General features: G+C 43.5%; 1 protein-coding gene across 1 annotated transcript in view; it reads right to left on the bottom strand.

Annotated features, from left to right (window-relative positions):
• B3GLCT (beta 3-glucosyltransferase) overlaps positions 1 to 23162 on the bottom strand; it is an 81175-nt gene extending 58013 nt beyond the window's left edge. Inside the window, exons 1-4 of the mRNA XM_048494044.1 lie at positions 22953 to 23162; positions 8678 to 8739; positions 3776 to 3815; positions 2688 to 2797 (exon numbers count right to left, since the gene is read on the bottom strand). Of these exons, the coding sequence (XP_048350001.1) occupies positions 2688 to 2797; positions 3776 to 3815; positions 8678 to 8739; positions 22953 to 23034 (294 nt within the window). The 5' untranslated portion in view covers positions 23035 to 23162. The remainder of the gene's footprint in view (positions 1 to 2687; positions 2798 to 3775; positions 3816 to 8677; positions 8740 to 22952) is intronic.
• Positions 23163 to 25036: the final 1874 nt, after the last annotated feature.

The raw sequence follows: 25036 nt of genomic DNA, 5'->3' as shown, positions 1-25036 counted from the left end.
ACTGCTCTTTCTTTTCCCAGCTGTCACTTCTCAATTCCCAATTCCTCATTCTCCTCCGCAAAACTCTAAAAGGGACCTTCCTCTTAGTAACAGGGCTGCATATCCCACCAATCACAAACACATTATTTTTCAACCAATAAAACAATTAAACACTGGATTTGGGTTCCAACTGAAAGAACTAACCGCTCGATCCAGATTGGGTGGGGGGAATCATCCTGCGGAGGCAGCGCAGGGCTGCGGTGGTGGATTTGCTCTCCCTGAGGCACTTACCCTACCGGAGGGGTCAATGCTGGCGGGAAGCCATTGCACCCCTCCAAAAAGCTCCCGTGCCACCATGAGCAATGCTGGCACAGCAGGAGTGTGGCAGGGCATTTAAGAGGCCTGGATTTGTGGGGAGGTGCATAGTGGCCTGAGTCTTGGAAGTCCACTGGGCCCTATGGAGGGGATTTCCTGCAATGAGGAGGTTTATGGGGTTGTCCTCCCTCCCCGCTCCACCAGAAAGCCCTCTGGAGGTGGCGAGGCAGAACTGCAGTGGCCCTGTCTCCAGCTGCCCAGGGATCTGGATTGAGCTGCCCGTTCACCTTCTAAATACACCTATAAAAGCATCTTATTCTTAACATGTAGGGTGGGACACCTATCTAACACTGACATTCAGGAACAGAACATCTCTAAACCTTTGTATTATTATATTTTTGCTAAGCTTTTCTCCCACTTAAAACCATGCACAGGGAAATGTCATAAGCACAAAGCACGAAATCAGGTTAGGATTATGAGTATACAGAATAGGAATCACCTCACAACATTTGGGTGCTGTGTGGTTTCCGGGCTGTATGGCCGTGTTCTAGCAGCATTCTCTCCTGACGTTTCGCCTGCATCTGTGGCTGGCATCTTCAGAGGATCTGATGTTGGCAAACCTTGCTTTCCCAACATCAGATCCTCTGAAAAGATACCAACCACGAATACAGAAAGCAGCGTCAGGAAAATGCTAACTAAAACTCTGACTCCTCCCCAACCGAAGCAACTTTAATGATCCCGGCGATGAAAGCCGACAATACACACCAACAGTTGCATAGCTGCCATAGGGCAGGGGGCGCCACTCCCCAGGGGGTGCGTGCCATTGGGATCTTATGTGGGGAATGGAAAATCGCCCCCCACATCCCTCCCCCTTGCCCCGGCTCACCAAGCCCAGCAGAAGTTGCTGCCGGGCCCAGTGGAGGCCACTGTTGGGCACCCCTGCCCGGCCCCACCCCACCAGCCAGACCCTGCAGCCCAGAGCAGCCTGGTGGGGCCGGGCCGTGGGGCTAGGTGGTGACCCAGCCAGGCTGCTCTTTGCAGCCGGCTAAACTAAGGTAAGGGGGGGGGAGAGACAGCAGGGGGGGGGGAGGGGAAGAGCGGGTAGGCCGTGGGGCCTGTATTTAAGTGGCAGAGAAGTGGCACAAAGTTCCAGGGAGGATAGGATCGTATGGTAAGCAAAGCCTTCTACACCCAATCAGGAAAGGCACAGTTCAGTTGAATGCTTCTTGATTGAAGATTCTCATTAATACTTGAAGGGTTTGTGAGGCAAGGGCATAGTGGGAGGAAATGGCGCCCGGGGCAAAATGGTGCCCGCCCCCTGACCCATTCACTTACTTTAGAGCAGCCGGCTGAAAAAGCAGCCTGGCTGGGTCGCTGGCTGAACTAAGGTAAGTGGGGAGGCGGGGCTTAAATACAAGATAGCATTTGTAATGCTAGACCACAGGTCCCCAGGTCAATCAGATCCAGGGGCAAGGCTCCAGACCTTGAGAGTTCAAATCCAGCAGTAAACAGTTATTCCCAAGCAAGGATATTTTTAAATAAAATAAAGATTTATTGAAATAACTTATGCATCCTAGCTTAAACACACACACACGTACTTGCTCACTGAGAGTTCAGATTGGCCACTCCTGGCTGTGGAATTTGTTCATGACACCATGAACATTAAAACATTTGGCAATTGGGGAGGGGGATGTCCCAGAAAGCAGTGGTACTCACACTACTCATACCTTTTTGTTAACACAAATGCCATAACGTCATAAGTTAGAGAGGCCGGAACCTCTAACCTCTCTCACAGTCCATTATATTTAACTGGTTTCTACCACTTCTACAGAGAATCACACCTAAAAGATTTGAGATGGAATTCACACCAATGCCCCTTATTAATTCTAGTTAGAAAAATGTGGAAAAAAATTTTCTACTCATACCATCTGAAGAAGTGAGTTCTGAATCACAAATGTTCATGCTGGGCTAAATGTTGTAAGTCTTAAGGTGCCACCGAACTTCTGTTTCATTTTGCTGTAAGACTAATGCCATTAGCTCTCTGAAGCAGTTTCCAGGGAGCCTTGCTGCCTATTTATTGTACACTTTTTATCACCTAAGTGCGCAACCTTCTCCTTCTAAGAAGTATGAAAAGCTGTCCGATGGAAGGAGGAATGAAGTGCCTTTACTGCTTATAATTTCTTGGATCAACTCCAGTTACCTTTCTAAAAAATAAGTGTTACATTCTCTTCTTTTTAATGCTCTGGAAGGGAGGCCAACAAGTGAAATGGGTAAGAACCATCTTCTAAAGAATTATAAAATGGAGGAAGACCCTCAATGTATACCTTATATTTCTCAAATGTGAAGTTTTACATAGAAACAATAATCGGATTTACCACTATATCTATTCATACCTTCCCAAGAGCGGCAGCCTGTTTTAAAATATTTTGTTTTAGGTCATTCGCTCTCTTCGAATGAAAAGAATTCCTTTGGCTTTGGATGACAAAAACAATTTCTTTTAGTTCTGTGAATAAAAAAATTAAAAAAAATTGAGGGGAACAAAAAATTACATATACAAATTTTCAATTTTCATTTATTAAATAGTTAAAGTTAACTATTTGAACAAAGGTTCTCTGGACAGTATCAAATCTTATGCAGAACAACACAAAAGAAGAAGAGATTTTATTTTAGTTCGAAAGATAGAATTTCAGCTACGTACTGCCTGGTATAATTTTACAGAGACACATTTACAAATACTACAGATATTATTTGCATCAATTCCACTATTTTAAATTTCTTTGTTGCAATCAGATTGGATTAAATAAATATGGAGTTACATTTGTCACAAATGTTACTATAATTATTCCATAAAGATCCGATGTGGATGCCAACAGACCTTGCCAAATAGGAATGTAAAGGAAGCCTCTACTAGGCATTGCAGATCTTTAACCAAAGCTGATGACAGTTGTATGTAACAGAAGTATGGGGAAACACAGAAACCTTGCACAGGAGAAGGGGAGCAGGAGGACATGATCCTGGGATAAGAACCCTGCAGCACAGTTAGCTGTTGAACACTGGGACAATGTGACAATAATGCGTTCACCTCATGTAATTTGCAGTGTAATCCTAAAACTGTTTCTCTGTTTAGAATTAAATAGCCAATCTAGATGAAGAATTTGGATTTATATCCCCCCTTTCTCTCTTGTAAGGAGACTCAAAGGGGCTTACAATCTCCTTTCCCTCCCCCCCTCACGACAAATACCCTGTGAGGGAGGTGGGGCTGAGAGAGATCCAAAGAACTGTGACTAGCCCAAGGTCACCCAGCTGGCACGTGTTGGAATGCACAGGTTAATCTAGTTCCCCAGATCAGACTCCACAGCTCAAGTGGCAGAGCAGGGAATCAAACCCGGTTCCCCAGATTAGAGTGCACCTGCTCTTAACCACTACGCCACTGCTGCTCTCTACAAGAAATATGGCTGACTTGCCAGAAAAGCTTACTTACCCTTGCTTACTTTACGTGAGTTTCCGTTTTTCCACGATGTCTGCATTAAGAAACCAAACACCATATGATAAAGCAAATAATGTAAGTGCACAACCATAGCTAAATCACTGAATCAGGTGCTACAGATTCAGAACAATTGAAGACAACAAGCAGCCATAATTAGTATAAAAATATTTTTTCTGCTTTCAAAGACAAAAAAAGCATTTAACTGCGCAGAACATTTCATACATTTAGAATGCATCACATTATTCTCAGCAATCTTCACAACAGAGGTAGGCCAGTATTGGTATCCCAAGCTGCAGACTGCAGCTGAAACTGAGAATGGTAGGCTCCCAAACCTTACTAAGTAAGTTCATCCCTAAACTGAGACTTGAATCAGATACTTTCCTGGTCACATTTTTAGCTGCTAGACTGCATGATCTTCTAGCTTAACTAAGCTAATGTTAATTTGATTTTGCTCATTGGACTTTTTAAATGGATGATATTATTTGAATCAATTCCACTATTTTAAATTTCTTTGTTGTAATCAGATTGGGTTAAATAAATATGGAATAAATAAATACAGAAAGAACACCTCATTGAAACGCCACATTAATATCCTTAAAAATATTTTACTTCAGATCGCATACCAATCTTAGGAAAAAGCCTCAAATCCAAATTATATAGCAGCCTAAGCAAATACAAAAAGGTCACTGCAGACACTGAAATAAAACCCAGTAATTCCATGCTATTTTCATATAGATTTGTGTCAGAATTTAAGCTTTGTACTTAAGAGCAGAGTTCATGCTACCATCACCGAGGAAACTACATTCTAAAAATATTTCTGAAGCTATTTTGTCCCTTAACCTGAAGAAGCATGGACCCTGGGATTACCAGAAAACTGGTGACAAAATGACTAGATGTGCCAAATGCACAAGTTAGGGGAAAACTCTACCTAAATTGTGAACATTCAAGGAGACATAATGGAGCCTTCTCTTAAGTAAATTCTACATGTACCAAATACTCAAGACATGATCTGTGAGCTAAATCCAGGTAGCTGAGTCCTTCCTGTCGGCTCATGGCAAAACTTTTGCATGAATCTCCTTCCTTCCAGCTCCTGAATCAGAGGCTCTCCGCAGATTTGATTCTTCAGTTTAGATATAAAAGAGATTCCCAATAATAAACATGGAAATATCTTTTTAAAAAAGACAATGGTCTTTTCTGAAAGTGGAAGTGCAAGACAGAGGTGTTTGCAGTACCCACTACATGACTTGATTCAGGTATACTGATTGTGACATATTGTTCCTTTAAATCTTTTATTCCCTTTATTTCTGTTTTCTTGATTCTCAGTCCAGTAAAAGAGATTAACTTACTCTAACTGCTTGGTTGCTAAGAGGCCAACCATGTCTGCAGTAATGCAGTCATAGATATAATATCTATCAATGAGAATCCTCTGGCCCACTACAGGTTTGAGTTCGGGGTTTTATGAAAGACAAGTACCAGATCCTTAGTGCTGGGGAAGGATGTAGGAAAGTAAAACGGGAAACTAAAAAATTGGAGGAGTTTCTGGCTGAAATTAGAGCGAAATAAGTTTGAAGAAGCCATTCTCAGGGCAATCTACCAAAATAACACTCCGTACTTGCAAAAACTACCTAGAGGGATAGGGAAATCCAGGACACAAAAGAAATATACTGGACCTTAAACAATGGCAACATTTCTGGGAAGTATTAGGGGATTCAATGAAGGGAATGAAATAAGGTCTGAGCAGTGTTTAATCTACAACTTTATTCTGGTTAAACCAAATATCTCTATCTTGCTGGTTGTGATGGAGAAAGACATATACAAGAGAACAACTAGTCTATTTTTTGTGTGTGTGTGTGTGTCCTGGATTTCCCTGTCCTTCTTGGAAGTTCTTGAAAGTACAGAGTGTTATTTTTGCAGATAAGCTATGCTGCTTATGTTGACTATGTTGACATTGTGGAATCAATGTGATCTCATTTTTCCTACTGCATCAATGATTATTGAATGCTACAGATTCCATTAGCAACATCAGGCAAGTGACATGTCAAGTGAACAGTAACATTTGCAGCTGCACTTAGGAAGACACCAGAACACTGCCAATTTGAACAAATTATTAATAATGATTTGAGAGTCAGATTTGGTTCTTATTTACAGATCAGAGTTTTTTTAAAGTTCGTAACTGTCTCAACACTGAAGTGCCAAGGAAGCTCTTGAGAATGGCCATCTAGGATGGAACATGAATTGGGAAAGTAATCTTCTCAGTCAGCAAGAAGCCAAACCTTATGAAAGACACTCACACACATTGTGCTGACAGCATACATGCCCAGGGGGAATGATGGTCAACCAACTTATTTGTAGACATTGCTAGAAGAAAGAGCATGTTGCAATCCTGCATTCATTTTTGCCCTGTTCCTACTACAGTAGAATAAGATACTAGAGACATGTAGTCAATTCCTGGGGCTCTCTTATCTTCAGATGCTGTCTAAAGTTCCATCGGAAGAAAGTGTCATAGTTCTGGAAACCAGCAAAGGTGATAAGCTTGTGCCAAAAAGAAATGCTACATATGGCAATAGAACAGGAAGGTAAGTCTTACTGCACCCTTATCTGGACACTATCTGGACACTTATCTGAACTGGTTTAAGTGAACTGAAACCAGATTAAGGCCCATTATACCTGGAGTGTTTTCCTCAGGGCTCTTCGGTTTGCTGTGGGGTCATAGAGGGTCTCCTCATGTTTCTCTGTTTACATGAAAGGAGGCACGCCACTGGCTGCTGAGCAGCTTGCCTGCCCCCACTTCTGGGTCGCTCCTGGTCATTGAAAAATTGCTGGCTTTGTTTTTGAAGCCCGTTAAATTTTTATATCGATAGGTTTATGCTATATAGATATTTTTGTGCTTTTTGCAAAATACGGACACAGATCCCTTGGAAATGTCCACAAGCAGTGGGGTGGGGAGAGACCAGAAGGAGCAGAAATCCCAAAGCAAAGGAAAACATTGAGGCTTTCCCAGTCTCACTTACTGTGGGGCTTTGGAGATCTGCGGCGCCGTAACACAGAGTGCATCAGTACCGAAACCTCTACCCTGAAGGAAACGTTCCCTCACTGTGGGCAGAGCAATAGTGTATAATCGACCTAAAGCAATATTTTAATCACAATCAACTCCAAAAGGAATCCTGGCTGTACACTCTACACTTTTCAAAGATGAACTGGAGCTTATCAACATTATTCCGGTGAAGATTTCGGTGAAACCTGACTGCTAACCAGAAGTGATTTCTTACACTTTCAAAACACTTGAGTAAGGTGACCGGGACCATTTCATGCAGACTGAAGTTTTGACACCTGTTTCTCAAAGTGAACAGGCACCATCTGTTATACCTGTGATTATAATAGATAATACAATTCAGTTTATGTTTATGTTTAGGTGTCGTGTAGGTTTCAAAGCGATTATAAATATAGTTATTTCTACCTCCAAATTGGGACTGAGTTTCCATCTGTGAAATATGTCACTATCAACACACACAGATACCCCTTTGGTATCTCTTCTGCATCTGCTGTGTTTCAAAAAGCCATGGATGAGATCCTGACTGAGCTTGATATCCAGCGATATTTAGTTTTCATCCTTGTTTCAGGGAAAATGCAAAGAGAAGAATCTTCAGGATCTGGATAGTGTCTTAGACTAGCAAGTTGAATTCTTTAAATCAACTGAGTACCTGGGCCATATTTTTGATGCTACTGGTATAATGAATTCATCTGACAAAGGGAATGGGATCCTTCAAACAGCAGCGCTCCTTACAACTGCTTATCAATTATGGTAAATTACTATTAAAGCTATCTACTGTGTTGGTATGCTTATATGAACAGCTCCAAGCAAGGCAACATGGAAATGGACGTGAGTATCTGAGAAAGCAAAAAAACCACAACCCCTTTTGACTTTAATTGCAGTTTTCATTTCTCTTCTTTTGCAATTGCAACAGCCATGTGATGTCTCTCCATATGGAACTGATACAGTTCTCTTCAACATTTTTTTCCTGATGGAATGAGAAACCAATTGCTTTTGCTTCTTACATAGCCAATTCTGATGAAAGGCATTATCTGCAAGGCATTGTTTCCTATTTTTAATACTTCTTGGGGCTTGAATGCTTTTGGAAGCGTTTTCTTGCATATGCCTATTATGCTCATTCAGGAAATTGTGAGTCATTGTGTTCAGGATCAGAGGGGATGTAGAGCAAATCTTTTCTGTGATGGCACCCATTCAATAGATTTTGCTTGGGAGATCAACCTTGCTCCCTCTATTCAGATTGTGCCAAAGACAGAAGCACAAGTTTATCTCCACTTATTTAGCTCCACTTATTGGAAAGAAATGGGAAAACACTACTTGGTGGCTCAGCCACAAACCTGGAATGTGGGATCACGGATGGAAGATAAAGAGAACAAAGTCTCATTCTTACATTACAGAAGCAATATGGTTGGTGTTTCATCAAACTCCATCTAACACTGGTTCAGTAATATTAGAATGCGAAAGGTAACATTGGAGGGTCCAATTGATATATAGCCACTTCCTACTCCAGCATATCTGGCTCTCGAAATATAACCACCTATTTGTCTCTCTTATGTGACCATCTTGTTGCAACATTACCAGAGTAGTCAGGAACGGAGCCATAGGGGAGAGACAACAAAATTAATCCTGAAATTTAAGAAAGGGTAGCTGTACTGTGTTTTTTATAAATATATATCAAAAAAAGCTTACAAAAGCAAACACAGAAACACAATCCACTAAGCAGAGCTGCTGCACGTCTCACTTTCATTTCAAGAAGATCTGTGTGCAATAAGACTGGGTGGGATTTATGGACCAGCTCTGCTTCAGAGGTGCAGAAGTCTTCTGGGAGAGGACAGACAGTTTAATACCTGAGATACCAGAATCTTGCTCTGATCCTTTAATTCTTCAGCAGCAATATTTAATGCCAAAGCTGGAAATAGGAAGGGAAAAAAAGTTATCTATCTTTTCCTCTCAAACCACCTTAATTTCAAATTTGACAAATCTGCAACAAAACAGTATTTAAAAAACAATATGCATATATGGCATGTCTTAAATGCACAGAGTGTCTGTTATGCAGCTATTAGACAATTTTGCTGTTTCAATAATAGCATCGTTTTCTGTAGCCTGACAATTTTTCTCTCATGCTTCTCTGGACAGGAAATGATTCTTTGATGTGAAGCCAATTTATTTTGGCTTCAAGTCAAAACAAATCCCATAAAAATAACATCTGGCCACTCAAGCACTTTGCTTTACTGAACAATGTGCTGGCACATAGGAGATCTGAGTTTCTCTTTACCCTTAGGTTAAAACTTGTTATTTTTAGAGAAGACCTCCTCAGAGTCTAAGGTGAAGAGGAGTTCACGCTTTCCTGAAACAGTGCCAAGAACTGGCATGAGGCTCATTTAGACTTGAAAGCTGCCATTCTCCTGGACTGCAAATTATGAACAGCACCACAAAGGCCACTAACTCATCAAGGTCACTGATAATGTGAAAACACGTCAAAAATGGGATTTAAAAATATCTCATATTGAAAATAGGTTTATTGTCTTGCCAGAATGATATCATATTTGGGAGTCGGAGGTGAGGAGATGTGATAGAGCAGTGATGGCGAACCTATAGCACGGGTGCCAGAGGTGGCACTCAGAGCCCTCTCTGTGGGCACTTGCAAACAGAGTTTGTAATGTGGGGGGAAATCGCCCCCCCCCCCACACGCATACATCTAGGCTGGCCTGGGCAGCTGGGCTCGATTATTAGCATTAAACCTAAGACCTAGTTTTGGGAAAGTAGTGTAGGTCATCCTGTTAAGCGCTGTTAAACCCCACCGATTTTCATGCAAAGAACTAAAGTGTGATCCTTTACCTGGGAATAAGCTCAGTTGCTGGCAATGGGGCTTGCTTCTGAGTAAACCCTCCTAGGGTCGTGATTCACCCGTTGGAAGAGTTGCACGGTTGCTTCAAAGCAAAGCCATCAACTGCCACCAAGCTTACTCCCAAGTAACGCACGCCTCGGAGCCAACCATTTTTTCTAAACTAAAACCTCAGTATTCAGGTTAAATTACCGTGTTGGCACTTTGCGATAAATAAGTGGGCTTTTGGTTGCAATTTGGGCACTCGGTCTCGAAAAGGTTCGCCATTGCTGTGATAGAGCCTCAGTGAGTATACTGAATATACTTGAAAATTATGCAAGGAATAACCATGGAAGGAGTTTGGGCACCTTTCTCAAGATAAAAGGAGAAATGCATGAAAGATGGCTGTGTGAGTTAACAGGTTTGAACATTCATGATTTGGGAACTCTATATAAAAATATAAGATCAACTCTTCTAGAGAGAGACAAGTTCATTCAGTTCAGATTCTTGTTTACAATGATGAACAGCCAGAAGCCAATATGCAGACTACGAAGGCCTACAGTCCTCCTCATTTTGAGCCCAGCATTTGACTTTTTAAAGCCATCTTTGCTAGTGATCATTCAGCACATCCAGCAGAAACAAATTCTTTATGAACTGTGTAGCGTGAAATAGAACTTTTCTGCCCTTTCAAAACTGATCAACACCACTGTGCTACGAAAGAGTAAAAATCTGCACCCATTCTGTCCTTACTATGTCTAATTTTGTATATCTTTACACTTTACAAATGCTGTCCCTATCTAAGGAACCGAAGAGTTCCCTAATTATTTTTAGTTCTTCTTTCCTATAATGATTCTGAATTGTTTTACCTTTACTTCTCTACCTTTGCAAGTTGGGGGTATTGAAATATTAAAACACAGGGTCTGTGTTCTCTAAATGTTTAGTAAGAATTTATTTAGATGGTGACATCAATTATTTGCTTAGATGTCACAGACCTATTTTGCTAGTGGAGATATTCTGCCTCCTCCCTGTTGCCGATTCCTTCCCACTTCTCTAAATGCTTGTCTCGATACACTGATATGGCTTTTGCCAAAGAACAGCATGTGTCTTTTTCTGGCCCCACCCCACTTTCCTCCTGACCTGCCCAATGATTGGGAGGGCATTTTTAAAATGTCCTCTCAGACAAACTTCTGTTTTAAAGCCTCTCTCTTGCAGCAGTGAATGAGTGGGTAAGTGGGTCAGTGCATGTAAGGCAGGGGTGGGCAATTATTTTTTCCATGGGGCCGCATAAGAAACAGAAAATATTGTGGAGGGCCGGGCCAAAAGGCTGAACTCAATTCTGCATAATAGGGGCTGATAAGTGACAGACAGGTGCACAGATCAACTTGGAATCAGTGGCAACAGTTCTGCATACAACACTATTTGGCACAAAGAATCACAGGCTTAACCTACCTGCATAGTTGTCCACTGTGACAATCAAGCAAGTGGGGAGACTTAAGTCCCTTGACCTACTTTTTTCATCAACTGGTGCTTTTGAAAGCCCCTCTTGCCTTGGTTGCCGGCTTCTGTGGGTCTTTCAAAGGCGCCTCGCTCCCCAGCAAGGCAGGGGGGCCAGTCAGGGTCATCTGGCGGGCCGGATGTGGCCCGCGGGACGTATAATGCCCAGGTCTGATGTAAGGGAACAGAGGGGAAGGGAATATCAATGAGATCTGTGCCTTTAAGGCTGCTGATAGGTAGTTACGTGAAAAGACAGCAAAAGGAGAGGCCAGCTGAGAGTTCAGCAAGCAGCTGCAGGGCAAGCTCTGGGCTATCTTCTCACATGTAAACAGAGAAATATGAGGAGGGCCCTCTGCAAACCCACTGCACAGAGAAGAGTCTTGAGGTAACCATTTGCTACACAATCAGCCCATGTCTGCCATCCATGGGGGTGGGGAGGGGGCAGTTCTACAGGGGCCACAGGCGGTGCTGCTGCATCACCTCCTGAGGAGTATCAGGTGGCACAAGGAGCACAGAAAACTAAAAACTCTACAGCCAACCTGAAAGCCCCTATTGCTGCCCAATGGGCTATGCCACACTACAATGTGGTGCAAATACCGGGCAGTATAGAGGGTGTTCCCGGGCTGAAGGTCCTAAGAAAGTGGACTAAAGTTGGCCCCACCCCTGAGAACACCCTTGGACTGTTCCCCCAGTGCCAGCACAGACTCATGCAGCAGAGGAGTGCTGGCACAGGGGCAACTTCCATGTTCTAGCACAGGAGAGCTAAACTGCACCCTACCATCAACAGGAATGACATACCGCTGCATATTTGCCCTTTGCACAGGCTTAAGGGGCACCCGTGTTAGCATGAGGGCACCGCTTCCACAATAGTTTCACACACATACACACTCGGTGGATTGCACTGTAAATGTACTGCATTATTCTGGCACATGAGTGAATTGTAAATGCCTTCTCTTTTCTTAAATAAAGCCTATAAAAATTATAGTATACTAGCGGACCCGGCCACGCTTTGCTGTGGCTTACTGTGTGGAGCCACGCACGGAAGGGAGGAGGAAGGGGAGAGGCATACCGGCTTGTTCCCACGGCGTGGCTTGGAACACTCCTCCTTCCTGTCCCTGTGTATTGTGGGCGCTTCCAGCAGCAGGTGGGTTCGCATGGCATGAGCGCGCACGCCGCGGCAATCGTGGGCAAGCCACACACCCTCCCCCAGTACGGCAGCCCCACATTGGTCCGCCGCAGGTTTGGGGAAACGTGCGTTTTACTGGGCTCCGGTGTGACATGCGAGCCCAGTGAAGGCTGCAAAACCTGCCCGCAATGGGAAGACACGTCGTGTCAAAATTTGGGAGCAATCGGTCCAGCTGCTTCTGCGTTAGGGCATGAGGAACAAACTTTTCACATATATATATATATATATATATAGCAAAAGGAGATATATATATATATGGATCACAATTACAAATGTTACTTGAGACTCAGCATAGAATATATCTCAGAAGAAGCTGTTGACCCTTTTTTATCACAAATCCGACAATCTCCATCTCACTAACCATGATTAGAACATCATCTCATTGCCAGGCAAGAAACTGCAAATAAAAGATTCACTACTATCCCACACAAATCTGCATCTTTTAAACAGAAGCCTAAATAGCTACCAAGCAATTGATTCAACTGAAGCCACATTTACTACTGGAAACTAATGTCAAATTCATACCAAATAAAATAGAAATTAGTAATTAATTCCTACATCTCCCCAGAAGCTCTACAAAGTGGATACCTATCTTCCAAATAGCAAACAGGATCTGTAGTCTTAAAGATCCTCCTACATGTCTCGTAATGAAATTACTCAGTATATAAAATCTAACAATATCTCATTTGAATAAATAACAAATTATGCTTAAATGAGATAAAAAACCAATTTAGTAAAAGAAAAGTGGGAACAAAGCTTACATACCCTGTAAATTACCAACAAATTATACTTTTATACCACCTACTATATCTTCTTGAAATAACTTAGAATCCAGGACTACAATTCTATGTACACATTTTAATTGTGTTTTGAGCCCCACAGGAGAAATACTCCCTGCCAATACTATGGCCTCTGTTTTCAGAACTGTTGTTTCAAGGTCAACCCATAAGCTGTGTTCTAATGCATTTCTAAGTAAAACTTTACATTAACCTAGAAAATAATATATTATCTGCTAAAAATGCACTCTTTTGAAGAACTTCTATAAAAACATGGAATTTTTGCTAGCAGATGAGAGGCCACATGAGGAGTTACAAACTGAAATATGCAACCAAGAATAAAATGCTGTCTGTCTCATCATAACTTTTGAATATATCATGCAACATACAGTATCTTCAGTTTATAAAATATTAATACACAACCCTGAAACTAATCAGGGATTACAAAGTGAGCCTGGATAAGAGGCCAATTGTTGTATAATTCCAACAGGCAGAAATCCTAGAAGAAATCTCTATATATAAAAAGCTAACCGTGTATTTGTTGATGATAGTATACCTCAGTAACTACTGGGCCAATTCCTGTGAAAATTCCTAGCCACTATAGTCAGCCAGGTGAGAGTGTTTTTAGATGTTCCCATACCTGAAATTTCACACCTGGCTCAGGTAAAACACCTTTTCCCCGCCCCATAGTGAAGGACATGCAGCTGCCTGTGTGTAACTGTCACCCTTAGAATGTTCGTGCAGCTTAGAATGTTCACTCAGATGGTCAGATATGAGCAGTGGAAACAGTACATAGGCAGTAACTCGAGTGGAAGTGAAACACATACACACACACATACACACGAGGGAGAGGAAAGGGAGGGAGAGGGAGGGGTGGCATGCAAGGGAAGACAGGGAGGGAAAGGGACGGAGGGGGAGGCATGCAAGGGAAGAGAAGTGAGAGAGGGGAGAGAGTGAGGGGTGGCATGCAAGGGAGGGGAGGCAGGGGGCCCAGCATCTTGATATGACGCACCCACCCTAGTGGAGGGAAAGGGAGGGGAGGGGTGGCATGCAAGGGAAGAGAAGTGAGGGAGGGAAGAGAGTGAGGGGCGACATGCAAGGGACGGGAGGAAGGGGCCAGGCACCCTAGATTCCCTGAATACTGCGGTTACAGTTAAGAAAACCAGGCATGCATTACTCAGGAGTAAGCTCGGTACAGCAACCGTGACATACTTTGAATGGCTGCGTCACGCCCCTCAGAGGGTTTTCTCAGAAACGACACCCATTGCCACCAACCAAACTTATTCCCAGGTAAAGGATCATGACCAGCCAGCCTAGATGTGTGGGAGGGATGCCTTTCCATCCGCCACCCCCCCAAGGAACGCGGGCACACACATCACTGACATCGCACAGTATCAGGCTGCATGTTTGCATGAACACATACTGCTGGCCCCTGCAATTGATTTGCTGCTACTGTTCCTTTCCCATTTCACCACAATAAGCCACAATAAGCCCCGCTAGTTATTTATAATTTCAAATTTAACAGTAATTTATACATGGACAAAATTGTGGGCCTCATTCTCCTTGTTTAATCTAATGTTTTTTAAAATTCCATTTACTATAAACCTGGGGCAATTCTCACATTTCCTGTTCCCATGATTGGACTGGTTAACCTGCGGAGACTAGGGACCCTTCCGCACGGGCCAATAAACCCATGCTAACCACAGTATAAAACCTATGTTGGGTGGAACTTCGCACGGATCCCGCTTCTAACGCGAGTCCACTCTGTGTCCCCCTACCCCACCCCGAACCTGGATTTTTCAAGAATCACACTATTAGCAATTCTTTAGTTTTAACACGGATTGCTGCCGCTGACTGAGCAGCAATGACATATCGGTAGTAGTTAAGAGCAAGTGTACTCTAATCTGGAGGAACTGAGTTTGATTCCCTGCTCTGCCGCCTGAGCAGTGGAGGCTTATCTGGGGAATTCAGATTAGCCTGTACACTTCCACACAAGCCAGCTGGGTGACCTTGGGCTAATCACAGTTCTTCTGAGCTCCCTCAGCCCCACCTACCTCACAGGGTGTTTGTTGTAAGGAGGGGAAGGGAAAGGAGTTTGTAAGTCCCTTTCAGTCTCCTTGCAGGACAGAAGGGGGGATACAAATCCAACTCTTCTTCTTCTTAGGTCATGAATGGCTAAATAGCTAAAATGACTATATTCAGAAATATTATTGGATTATTATAATATTACTATTAAGTATTATTATTTCTAGCTGTGTTAACCTGTAGCAACAAAATATTGTATTCAGTGGCATCTTGAGAACTAAAAAATTATTCCTGTATAAACTTTTGTGAGTCAGAATTCCCTTGTGCATTGCCATAATAATCTCATATTTCTACTGTCATTTAAACTACAGGTTTTCTTATTAGTGGTAGTATGACTATTGTTGTCATATAGAGACCTTGAATCTTAGTATATACTTCAAGACTAGCTTTTTAAAAAATCAGTTGGAGACTTTCTCTTCTTGACCCCATTTTTTTCATGGTAGAGGTATTGTAGATATTATCAGTGTGCTGACAATCCTAGTTGATTTGATCTAGCACGGAGCAAAATAGCTAAGTACTGTTTTTCTGTATGAAAAAATCCTTTTTCTTGCTAAATCACATCAGCCACTCCAATACTACTCCCATAAAAATGAGGCTGAAGGTACAGGGAAGCTTGTATTACAAATGTGCTGCATTTTAATCTCTGTCCTTACTTGTGATGTCTGTTTTCCCAGATAACAGAGACAGAAATAAAACTCCAAAGAAGAGATCAAACCTTAGAAAAATTCACCATTTTCCCACTAATACTTTGTGCCCATGCATTTCCAGCATGAGAATGTTTTTCATTTTTATGTTTGAGCTATTTTCAATGCAAGAACTGGGTTGAGGAAAGCCACTAGATTACTGAAATGAAAACTCTTTTCAATATTCAGTAAGTAAAAAGCATTTAAAAGTGCTACCTTGTAAGTGCCAACGGAAGGCTATTTTGAAGCCTTATTCTGATACAATAGCAAAAAGCTTCTTTTGAAGCTAATTTTTAAAAAAACCTGCTGTAATATCACTGAAGTATTTTTAATTTTTTTATAAACTTCCTATTTTCACAATCTGTAAGTATAGTATTATAAGTACATACTCATGAGTACATGAGAAGCTCACAACGCATTCCCAAACGTGCTTCTCATTGGGGTGTTGTGGGGTTTTTGGTTCTCATTGTTACTGCCCACATTTCATTGGCTACCTTTCCTGGTTAGATTTAACAACTTAGCAGAACTATGTGCCTTTGGATCACTGTCCGGAACACCTTTTCCAAGTGTGTACTATATCTGAATTACTAAAGCCCATAAAATCAGATTTCTTACATTTTAGTTCAAATATGCCACGTTCTCAAGTAAATACAATGCCACCCCATCACCAAAATGACTGCGGTGATTGATTACCTTTCCCATATTAAGGTTAAACGCTCTGATTCGGCACCATAAGACAAGTGTTCGTCTTTAGCAAGAACAAAATAAGAAGCAGTCGTCTATTCTTTGAAAAGCAATGAAATGTCACAAATGACAAAAAGGCTCATTTATTTGGTGGACTCATATGCCATTGTTTGGTCCCAAGCGGGCCCCAAATGCTGCTCACAGTAAAAATAGAAATACCTAAAAATATGCAAAAAAAAATCCCTTAATAGACAGAAGGTCCATTAAAAGAAATGGCTCAGTCAACAATAACGCAGTTAGTCCACCAATTCAAAGCCCTTCCAGCAAAAACAAAAAACAAAAGTCTTCCAATTTCTCCTATAAAGACAGCCCCAAGCTCACCCCATAAGGGTTACTAATATAGGCATGTTGCAGCAATCTCCACACATGTATTCATAAGAACATAAGAACAACATAAGAACAAGCCAGCTGGATCAGACCAAAGTCCATCTAGTCCAGCTCTCTGCTACTCGCAGTGGCCCACCAGGTGCCTTTGGGAGCTCACATGTAGGATGTGAACGCAATGGCCTTCTGCGGCTGTTGTTCCCGATCACCTGGTCTGTTAAGGCATTTGCAATCTCAGATCAAAGAGGATCAAGATTGGTAGCCATAAATCGACTTCTCCTCCATAAATCTGTCCAAGCCCCTTTTAAAGCTATCCAGGTTAGTGGCCATCACCACCTCCTGTGGCAGCATATTCCAAACACCAATCACACGTTGTGTGAAGAAGTGTTTCCTTTTATTAGTCCTAATTCTTCCCCCCAGCATTTTCAATGAATGCCCCCTGGTTCTAGTATTGTGAGAAAGAGAGAAAAATTTCTCTCTGTCAACATTTTCTACCCCATGCATAATTTTGTAGACTTCAATCATATCCCCACTCAGCCGCCTCCTCTCCAAACTAAAGAGTCCCAAACGCTGCAGCCTCTCCTCATAGGGAAGGTGCTCCAGTCCCTCAATCATCCTTGTTGCCCTTCTCTGCACTTTTTCTATCTCCTCAATATCCTTTTTGAGATGCGCACCAGAACTGGACACAGTACTCCAAGCGCGGTCGCACCACTGCTTTATATAAGGGCATGACAATCTTTGCAGTTTTATTCTCAATTCCTTTCCTAATTATCCCCAGCATAGAGTTTGCCTTTTTTACAGCTGCCATGCATTGAGTTGACATTCCCATGGAACTATCAACTAAGACGCCCAAATCCCTTTCCTGGTCTGTGACTGATAGCACCGACCCCTGTAGCGTGTATGTGAAGTTTGGATTTTTTGCCCCTATGTGCATCACTTTACATTTTGCTACATTGAACTGCATTTGCCATTTCTTAGCCCACTCACCTAATTTATCAAGGTCCGCTTGGAGCTCTTCGCAATCCTTTGTGGTTCTCACCACCCTACATAATTTGGTATCATCTGCAAACTTGGCCACCACGCTACCCACCCCTACTTCCAGGTCATTTATGAATAGGTTAAAGAGCACTGGTCCCAAAACGGATCCTTGGGGGGACACCACTCCCGACATCTCTCCATTGTGAGAACTTCCCATAGGACTTGCAAATTCAGATTACCAAATCTTTGTTGCTTGGCCTTGAACAATCATTTGTTATTATGACAGTCTACAGTTGTGTTGGATGTGAAAAGAGACTGTTTCTTTCCACTACAAATCCTGCTTGAACAGACTTCTAAAAGGAATTGTACCATTGATGGCACCCATTACTGCCTCTCTAAAACTTGTGATGTGACTCTCAAACTGCTGGCAAATGAATCAATTCTATCAGCATTCCACACCTAACCTATAATGTCCCCATTAGAGCCACTGAACTTGCTGTAGATCTTCTAAAACAAAGACTGCCATATGTAGCACATTTCCAATATAACACAGATAACTGTAAGACAAAAACAAACTGTTAGGTGACAGAGCTTGCGATTGCCCTTTTTCTCTCTCTAAAGACAGACATGTACAAAATCCTGTGGTGCTGATCCCGCATAACTAGTCAACACAAGGCAGAAAACAAATTTTACATCTTCTGGTGTCTCACGAAAGGGATGCTGCCAAGACAACATTACAGAGGCGTCTACAGCTCCATTAGTATTTGCCTACCCTTCAAGAAGCCAATTGCCCACTATGGCCATATAGCAGTACATCTTAAACTGTAACAAGCAGCCTCACCACAAGAGGAACCAAAAGAAGAGTTTCAGCCCACCCCGCCAAATGTTGTGTACCCAGCATTTCTCCAGGTGTCAGACACATTTACTCAAAGAGATTGATACACGCAAACCACACGGTAACTCTGGAACTTCCCCCATGCATTAGAGTTTGGCATCAGAATCAGTAACCCAGTCCCAAAGTATAACTGTGATGGGGATGGATAAGCCCTCTTCTCCACTTGGTGCTACCACCTTGAAACGTCCTTGCCCCCATTACAGATTTAGTGCTACCACACTGGCAGTGATATTCTAAAAACATTTGCCTGAGAATAATCCTTGTTGAATAAAATAGGACTTACTTGCAAATAGCCATGCTTATGATTGCCTCCTAAGTCAGCTCTGGGGAACTTGCTGTCGAAATGCAGTCTGAGTTTAACACTCCAATTCAGAGCGGGGACGGAATCCAGCAATGGAGGCAGCATGGGGCTGCACAGGCGAATTTGCCCTCCTCTGGGTACTTACCCTGGGAGAGGGGCAAATCTGCAAGCGGGTAGTTGCCGCAGCCCTCCACAGTGGCCAAATGCAGCATAGAGTGCCATGTCAGCACTCCTGCACCCCCCACCACTTCTGCCAGCGTAGCGGGGGTGTTCCGGAAGCACAGCCAGGGGTGGAGCTGACATTAGTCAGCTTCCACCTGGTCTTTGTCTGCTGGAACACTGACACTGGCAGCTTGAGCTAATGCTACCCTTTTGGGTGGCGTAGGCCTGCAGAGCCCAATGGAGGGCTTTTGGTGGCAGAGAAGCCTTTTCTGTTTTGCGCCTCCCCGTGGTGCTGAGAAGCCCTCTTGGAGGTGGTAAGGCGCCACTGAAGCAGTGCTGCATCCCACCACCAGGGGTTCCGGATTGGACTGTAATTTGTTTAAAATAAATTGTTTTACAACAATTATTTTTAATTTTTTTACAAGTTTTAAAGGAGAATTTTTAGAAACATTAAACAATGTATTGTCGAAGGCTTTCACGGCCGGAATCACTGGGGTGCTGTGTGGTTTCCGGGCTGTATGTCCATGTTCTAGCAGCATTCTCTCCTGACATTTCGCCTGCATCTGTGGCTGGCATCCTCTGAAGATGCAGGCAGAACGTCAGGAGAGAATGCTACTAGAACACAGTCATACAGCCCAGAAACCACACAGCACCCCAAACATTAAACAATTGCATACCGAGTCGCTTTAGAAACATGACATAATTTTCAAAGCTTCCTGAAACAAAAATTTAATGCCATCTAAAACAGACTGGTAGGCATCCCAGAAGAGAATACTTCATAACTTCAATAACACTATTGAGAACATGTTACCACCAGCACTTCTGCTTCCTGATGTAAGACAGAGGTTCACAACATTGTGCCCATGAGTGCCATAGCACCCATCAACACCTTCCTTGGTGCCCAACAAGTGTTTTTAGAAAGTAGGAAGGGCCAAATAGGGCTTTTGTCCAGAAAGGCTTCTGTTGCTTTGGCAGCAGCTGCCACCACTGCACCACAGCAGCTGTTTTGTAGCATCCATATTGTGGGTATGCCCACCATGGGCGTGCCCACCAATTCCAAAGGCGCCCACAAGCTCAGAAAGATTAGGGATCCCTAATGTAAGCTATTTATATAAGACACGACACCCAATAATTGCAGCCAAACTGCAGCCACTTAATAAGAAAAAAAATTGAAGCTTCAAATGCTTTCTCCCCTCTTTTTTTCTTCTGGTCTCTTTGAATATGGGACTATGCTTCTTCCCTACATTTGGAGAGTATTTCCTGGTTTAAGGAGATCCAATACAGCAAAATATGAGAATGCCTGCAATGGAGAATTCCTACATTCACCCACACCTTCCATCCCTATAATAAATCAGGCTAATTGAGAGTGTACTGTATTTATTTCAGATATTTCATTTCTGTACTGTTCCCCGTAAGTAGCAGTTTGATTCATACAAGAGCAATCACTATAGATTACATGCTATTTATCGTTCAACAAAAGCCCAGTTCCACCTGACTGTCCAGTATTATATTTCTTTCATAATCTACACTGGCAGCACCTCAAACCTATTACCTGACACACTTTTACAATTTACTTCTTCCCCGTTGCTGTTAACTCGGAATGCTCCGGATCTCTAATACAGAGGCAGCCAGGAGCAGTAAAGCAGCCAAATAAATCAGGCGGTTTTTTTCACAGGGCATTTTTCATATCAACTCTCCTGACTGCTGCTACATGAACAGCAACAGCCTATGAGTTAGCCAAGCAAGAATTGCTAGTTTTATAACTGAGCTGAGAGAATTAAGTTCCAGAACCTAAATATTATGTCATGGTAGTTCTGTACATTTAAAAGCCATCAAGTAATGATATAGTGAATCTCTCTGTTTAACATACCTCTGGGAGAAATAATCAATTGATGTCATATTTTAATAAAATTATTTTCACATCAACACTTGGAACAAGAGGCAACCCTTATACTTCTGAAGCAGACACATAATCCTTATTTTTAATGCCTACAAATGCCAACGTTTTGAGCCCAGTGACTTAAAACCACAGATTGGCTTTTCTTGGGTCAATAATAGCCCTGCCTCTTTTACTGCAGAACTTGCAGTGAGCATCTTTACTACAGCAGCTAAAATGCATGACATTGTTAACATTCCTGAGTTTAACATTAAAACATGGCAATGCAGGGGACAGAAGGAAAATACTAGTAGGATCTTTCTGTTTGCCAAATATTTGATACTTTGCAACTGAAACTAATATTGTGAGGGAGGTCACAATTCTTACTCCTTTCAATTTAATGCGAACTGCAAATTCTACTCTTTCAAAAATTAAAGCTGCAGTCTATTTTGTTTACTACAGATCAATTCTATGAAAACAAGGAGAGAAGAATTAGTCTTTTTGACTATTTGAATCTAGAGTCAAAATGCCTCGCTGCATCCCTTCTACAAGCATCTGAACATTACAGAGAGGGGAAAGCCCAGCACCCATCTACAGAGCAGAGGAGACACATTTCAAGTATTATTACTCTGCTTTATAAATATAAACCATGTCAGTGGCAAGATCTTTGGAGTGCTTCAGTAAACAGAGCCATCCTGCTGTGTGAATCTAGAGATGCACTTCCTTAGTTCTTATTTTTCTGCCAGCAGCTCCCTAGAAACCGGGATACTATTCCCACACAGCGCCTGCTAACTTGGACCCTTCTGTGTAGGCGAATTCTTAATGTTACCAAACCCCCTCTTTCAATATCGTGCCATGCTCAGAATTAGAAACAGGGACTTTTCTTAATCTTCCTATTACTATGTATGGTTGAAGGCTGTCATGGTGGCTGGAATCGGCGGGCTGACATGCCACTGAAAATACCAGCCATCGAGGCGGGTGAAATGTTTGGAGCAAAAACTATCAGAACCCACAGCCACACACAACTCGGAAAACCCACAACCCTATGACACTCCATGTGTAGAGTGACTCCTGGAGAACTGAGTCAGCCGGAAAGGACCTGGCCATTACTCTAAGCCTGACATTGTGCAGCAAAAGGGTCCGATCTCCTACCAAGTGGCGCCCACACGAACAAGCGCAAAAGGTCTGGAGGAGGGAAGCGAGGACGATCGGTTGCAGCTGCCGAGCTTAGGAAACCCCCTGATGCTAACACGGCTCCCCAGCTCTCAAAAGTCCTACAAATACTCGCGCCTCTTCGCGCCTCTCGCCGTTTTATTCCTGCTCTAGAAACAGCCGCCACCTCGCCCGAGCGTGCAACAGCTTTCCGCTTTTCCCAACCCTCGCGCCTCCAATCCCGCCTCACTTAGCCGACAAGAGTTCAACCCTGATGGGGGAAAGCAGGCGGACAGTCGGCAGAAGCCGCCTCCACCTCAGCCCGCTTTCCAACGAGGGGCGAAGGGGAGGCGACTTCTTCCCTCCTTTCGGAAGCCCCCTCAGCCCGCCCATCCCAGCAACAAACTTCAAGGAAGGGGGAAGCTGCCTCCGCATCCGGTTTCCCCTCCCGGCCAGGCAGAGGGGCAGCCCGGCTCTTGCGGCTCTTACATGTCCGCTTATTTAGTCTCTTTTTTCCCCCCTTTCAGGAACTCCTCCTCCTCCTCTTCTTCTCTTATTCCCCCCGCCCCCCCAGACACACACACACACACCCTCCAGCACGACAAAATGTCCCCCCAGCCCTGACCGCTTTCGGCAACTCACCGCGGGTGAAGAGCGACAAGAGGAGGCACGCGGCGACGGCGCAGGGCGTCGCGAGGCAGCCGCGCGCTTCTCGGCGCGGCATTTTGGCAGAGGAGAGCAAGAGAGACCGGCGGCCCCTCGTCCTCCTCGCCCGCGCTTCCGCTTCTGCTGCAGGAGCGCCGCCGAGTCCCGAGCGGCCTCGGGAGGGCTTCGCCGCCCCGGCAGCGCCGGCCGCCTGGAAGCCTGAGAGGAAGCCGGGAACAGCGAGTCGGGGGCAACGGCGCCATCTAGCGGGGGAAAGAGCCGCTCGTCTCTCGCGCCTCAGTTCCGCCCTAGGAGCCCCTTCTTGACCCATCATCTTCCTAGGACTTTTTCTTAAAACGCACAGTTAGTTTACTTTAAGCGCCACACAGACACGAAGGTCCTCCTGCATTAGTTACTTCGCCCTAACAAATCCTCAGTAACATAAGAATGGCATCTCTTTCCTCCCCATCCACAACGTGCCGGTAAAGATTTACTGAAGAATGAGAAAACGCACCTTTACTTTGAATATATAACATACCAATGAAAGGGAATTAAAGAATGTGTGATCTAGAAGTGAGTGACTAACGTCTTGGATGGTTTACTTAAGAAGTGAGTGGCGTAGAAGCAGTGGCGTAGGAGGTTAAAAGCTCGTGTATCTAATCTGGAGGAACTGGGTTTGATTCCCAGCTCTGCCCCCTGAGCTGTGGAGGCTTATCTGGGGAATTCAGATTAGCCTGTACACTCCCACACACGCCAGCTGGGTGACCTTGGGCTAGTCACAGCTTCTCGGAGCTCTCTCAGCCGCACCTACCTCACAGGGTGTTTGTTGTGAGGGGGGAAGAGCAAGGAGATTGTAAACCCCTTTGAGTCTCCTGCAGGAGAGAAAGGGGGGATATAAATCCAAACTACTCCTCCTCCTCCTCCTCTTCTTCTTCTGGATGCTTTACTTTTAAAAAAGTATAGAAACCAAAGATTTTAGGTGGAGGCTACTACAAACATTCCATGAAATGTATTGTCGAAGGCCTTCACGATCAGACTCAACTGGTTCTTGCTGACTTTCTTGGCTGTGTGGCCGTGGTCTGGTAGATCTTGCCCCTACTGTTTCACCTGTATCTGTGTTTGCCATCTTCAGAGGCATCTCTCTGTGATACACCTCTGAAGATGCCAGCTACAGATGCAGTCAAAAAGTTAGGAACAATACCTACCACAGCCACACAGCCTGGAAAGCCCACAACAACCATTCCATGAAATATTTACAAAATAATTGTTACTGTCATCTATGCACGTTTTCAACATAATCGCTTCAGGCAGCAATCAATTTAGGAAAACATTATCTGTGATAGAGCCACCGCCTGAGCAGACCCCTTACACCACAGCGCTGCTCCCACTGAAGTCCTTCACTTCCCCAAACACATACCAGGTTTTTCTCCTGCAGCCACTTGGACAGGAAAGCAATTTTAGACCTCATTGACCTTGTGTTGTGCAATATTAGTTGTGATGCTGAGGCCATTGGGGCCTTTGTACCCTGTCTCAGGACTAGAAAGAGATTATGAAAGAAGCAAGCTTGGTTATCCTTTCACTTTCAGCTCCTACAGGTTCCAGAATGTGATTCTGGGTGACCACTGCTCTGTACCATGACAATTATGGAATTCGGTCTCAAATCCTATGAATGAAACTCCTGAGGGAGGTCACTGACGATTTGGAGGAAAGGGGTCAATATGCAGATGAGGCTGTTTCTACATTTCACCCAATTGAAATGGACTACATAGGAATCTGGAATTGGCTGTGTGGATGAAGGCTAATAAACTCAAACCAGATGAAAATTAAGATTCTGAGGATGGCTGTATTTGTTTTTGTTTAGGTCGTGTAGGTACTATAGTATACAACTAGGTCCCTCCTTTAAAAATTCAGTATGGTGTGATTAAGAGCCACTGCCAATGTGGTGTAGTGGCTGGTGAACTCTAATCTGGAGAACTGTGTTTGATTTCCCACTCCTCCACATGAGCAGCAGACTCTTACCTGGTGAACCAGATTTGTTTCCCCACTCCTTCGTTCCTCCTGGGTGACCTTAGACTAGTCAC

Source organism: Sphaerodactylus townsendi, linkage group LG04 (genome assembly GCF_021028975.2).
Source record: "Sphaerodactylus townsendi isolate TG3544 linkage group LG04, MPM_Stown_v2.3, whole genome shotgun sequence".
In the NCBI taxonomy this organism is placed as follows: domain Eukaryota; kingdom Metazoa; phylum Chordata; class Lepidosauria; order Squamata; family Sphaerodactylidae; genus Sphaerodactylus; species Sphaerodactylus townsendi.
The sequence above is the reverse complement of the archived record's forward strand: the minus strand, read 5'-3'. Positions and strand labels throughout refer to the sequence as shown.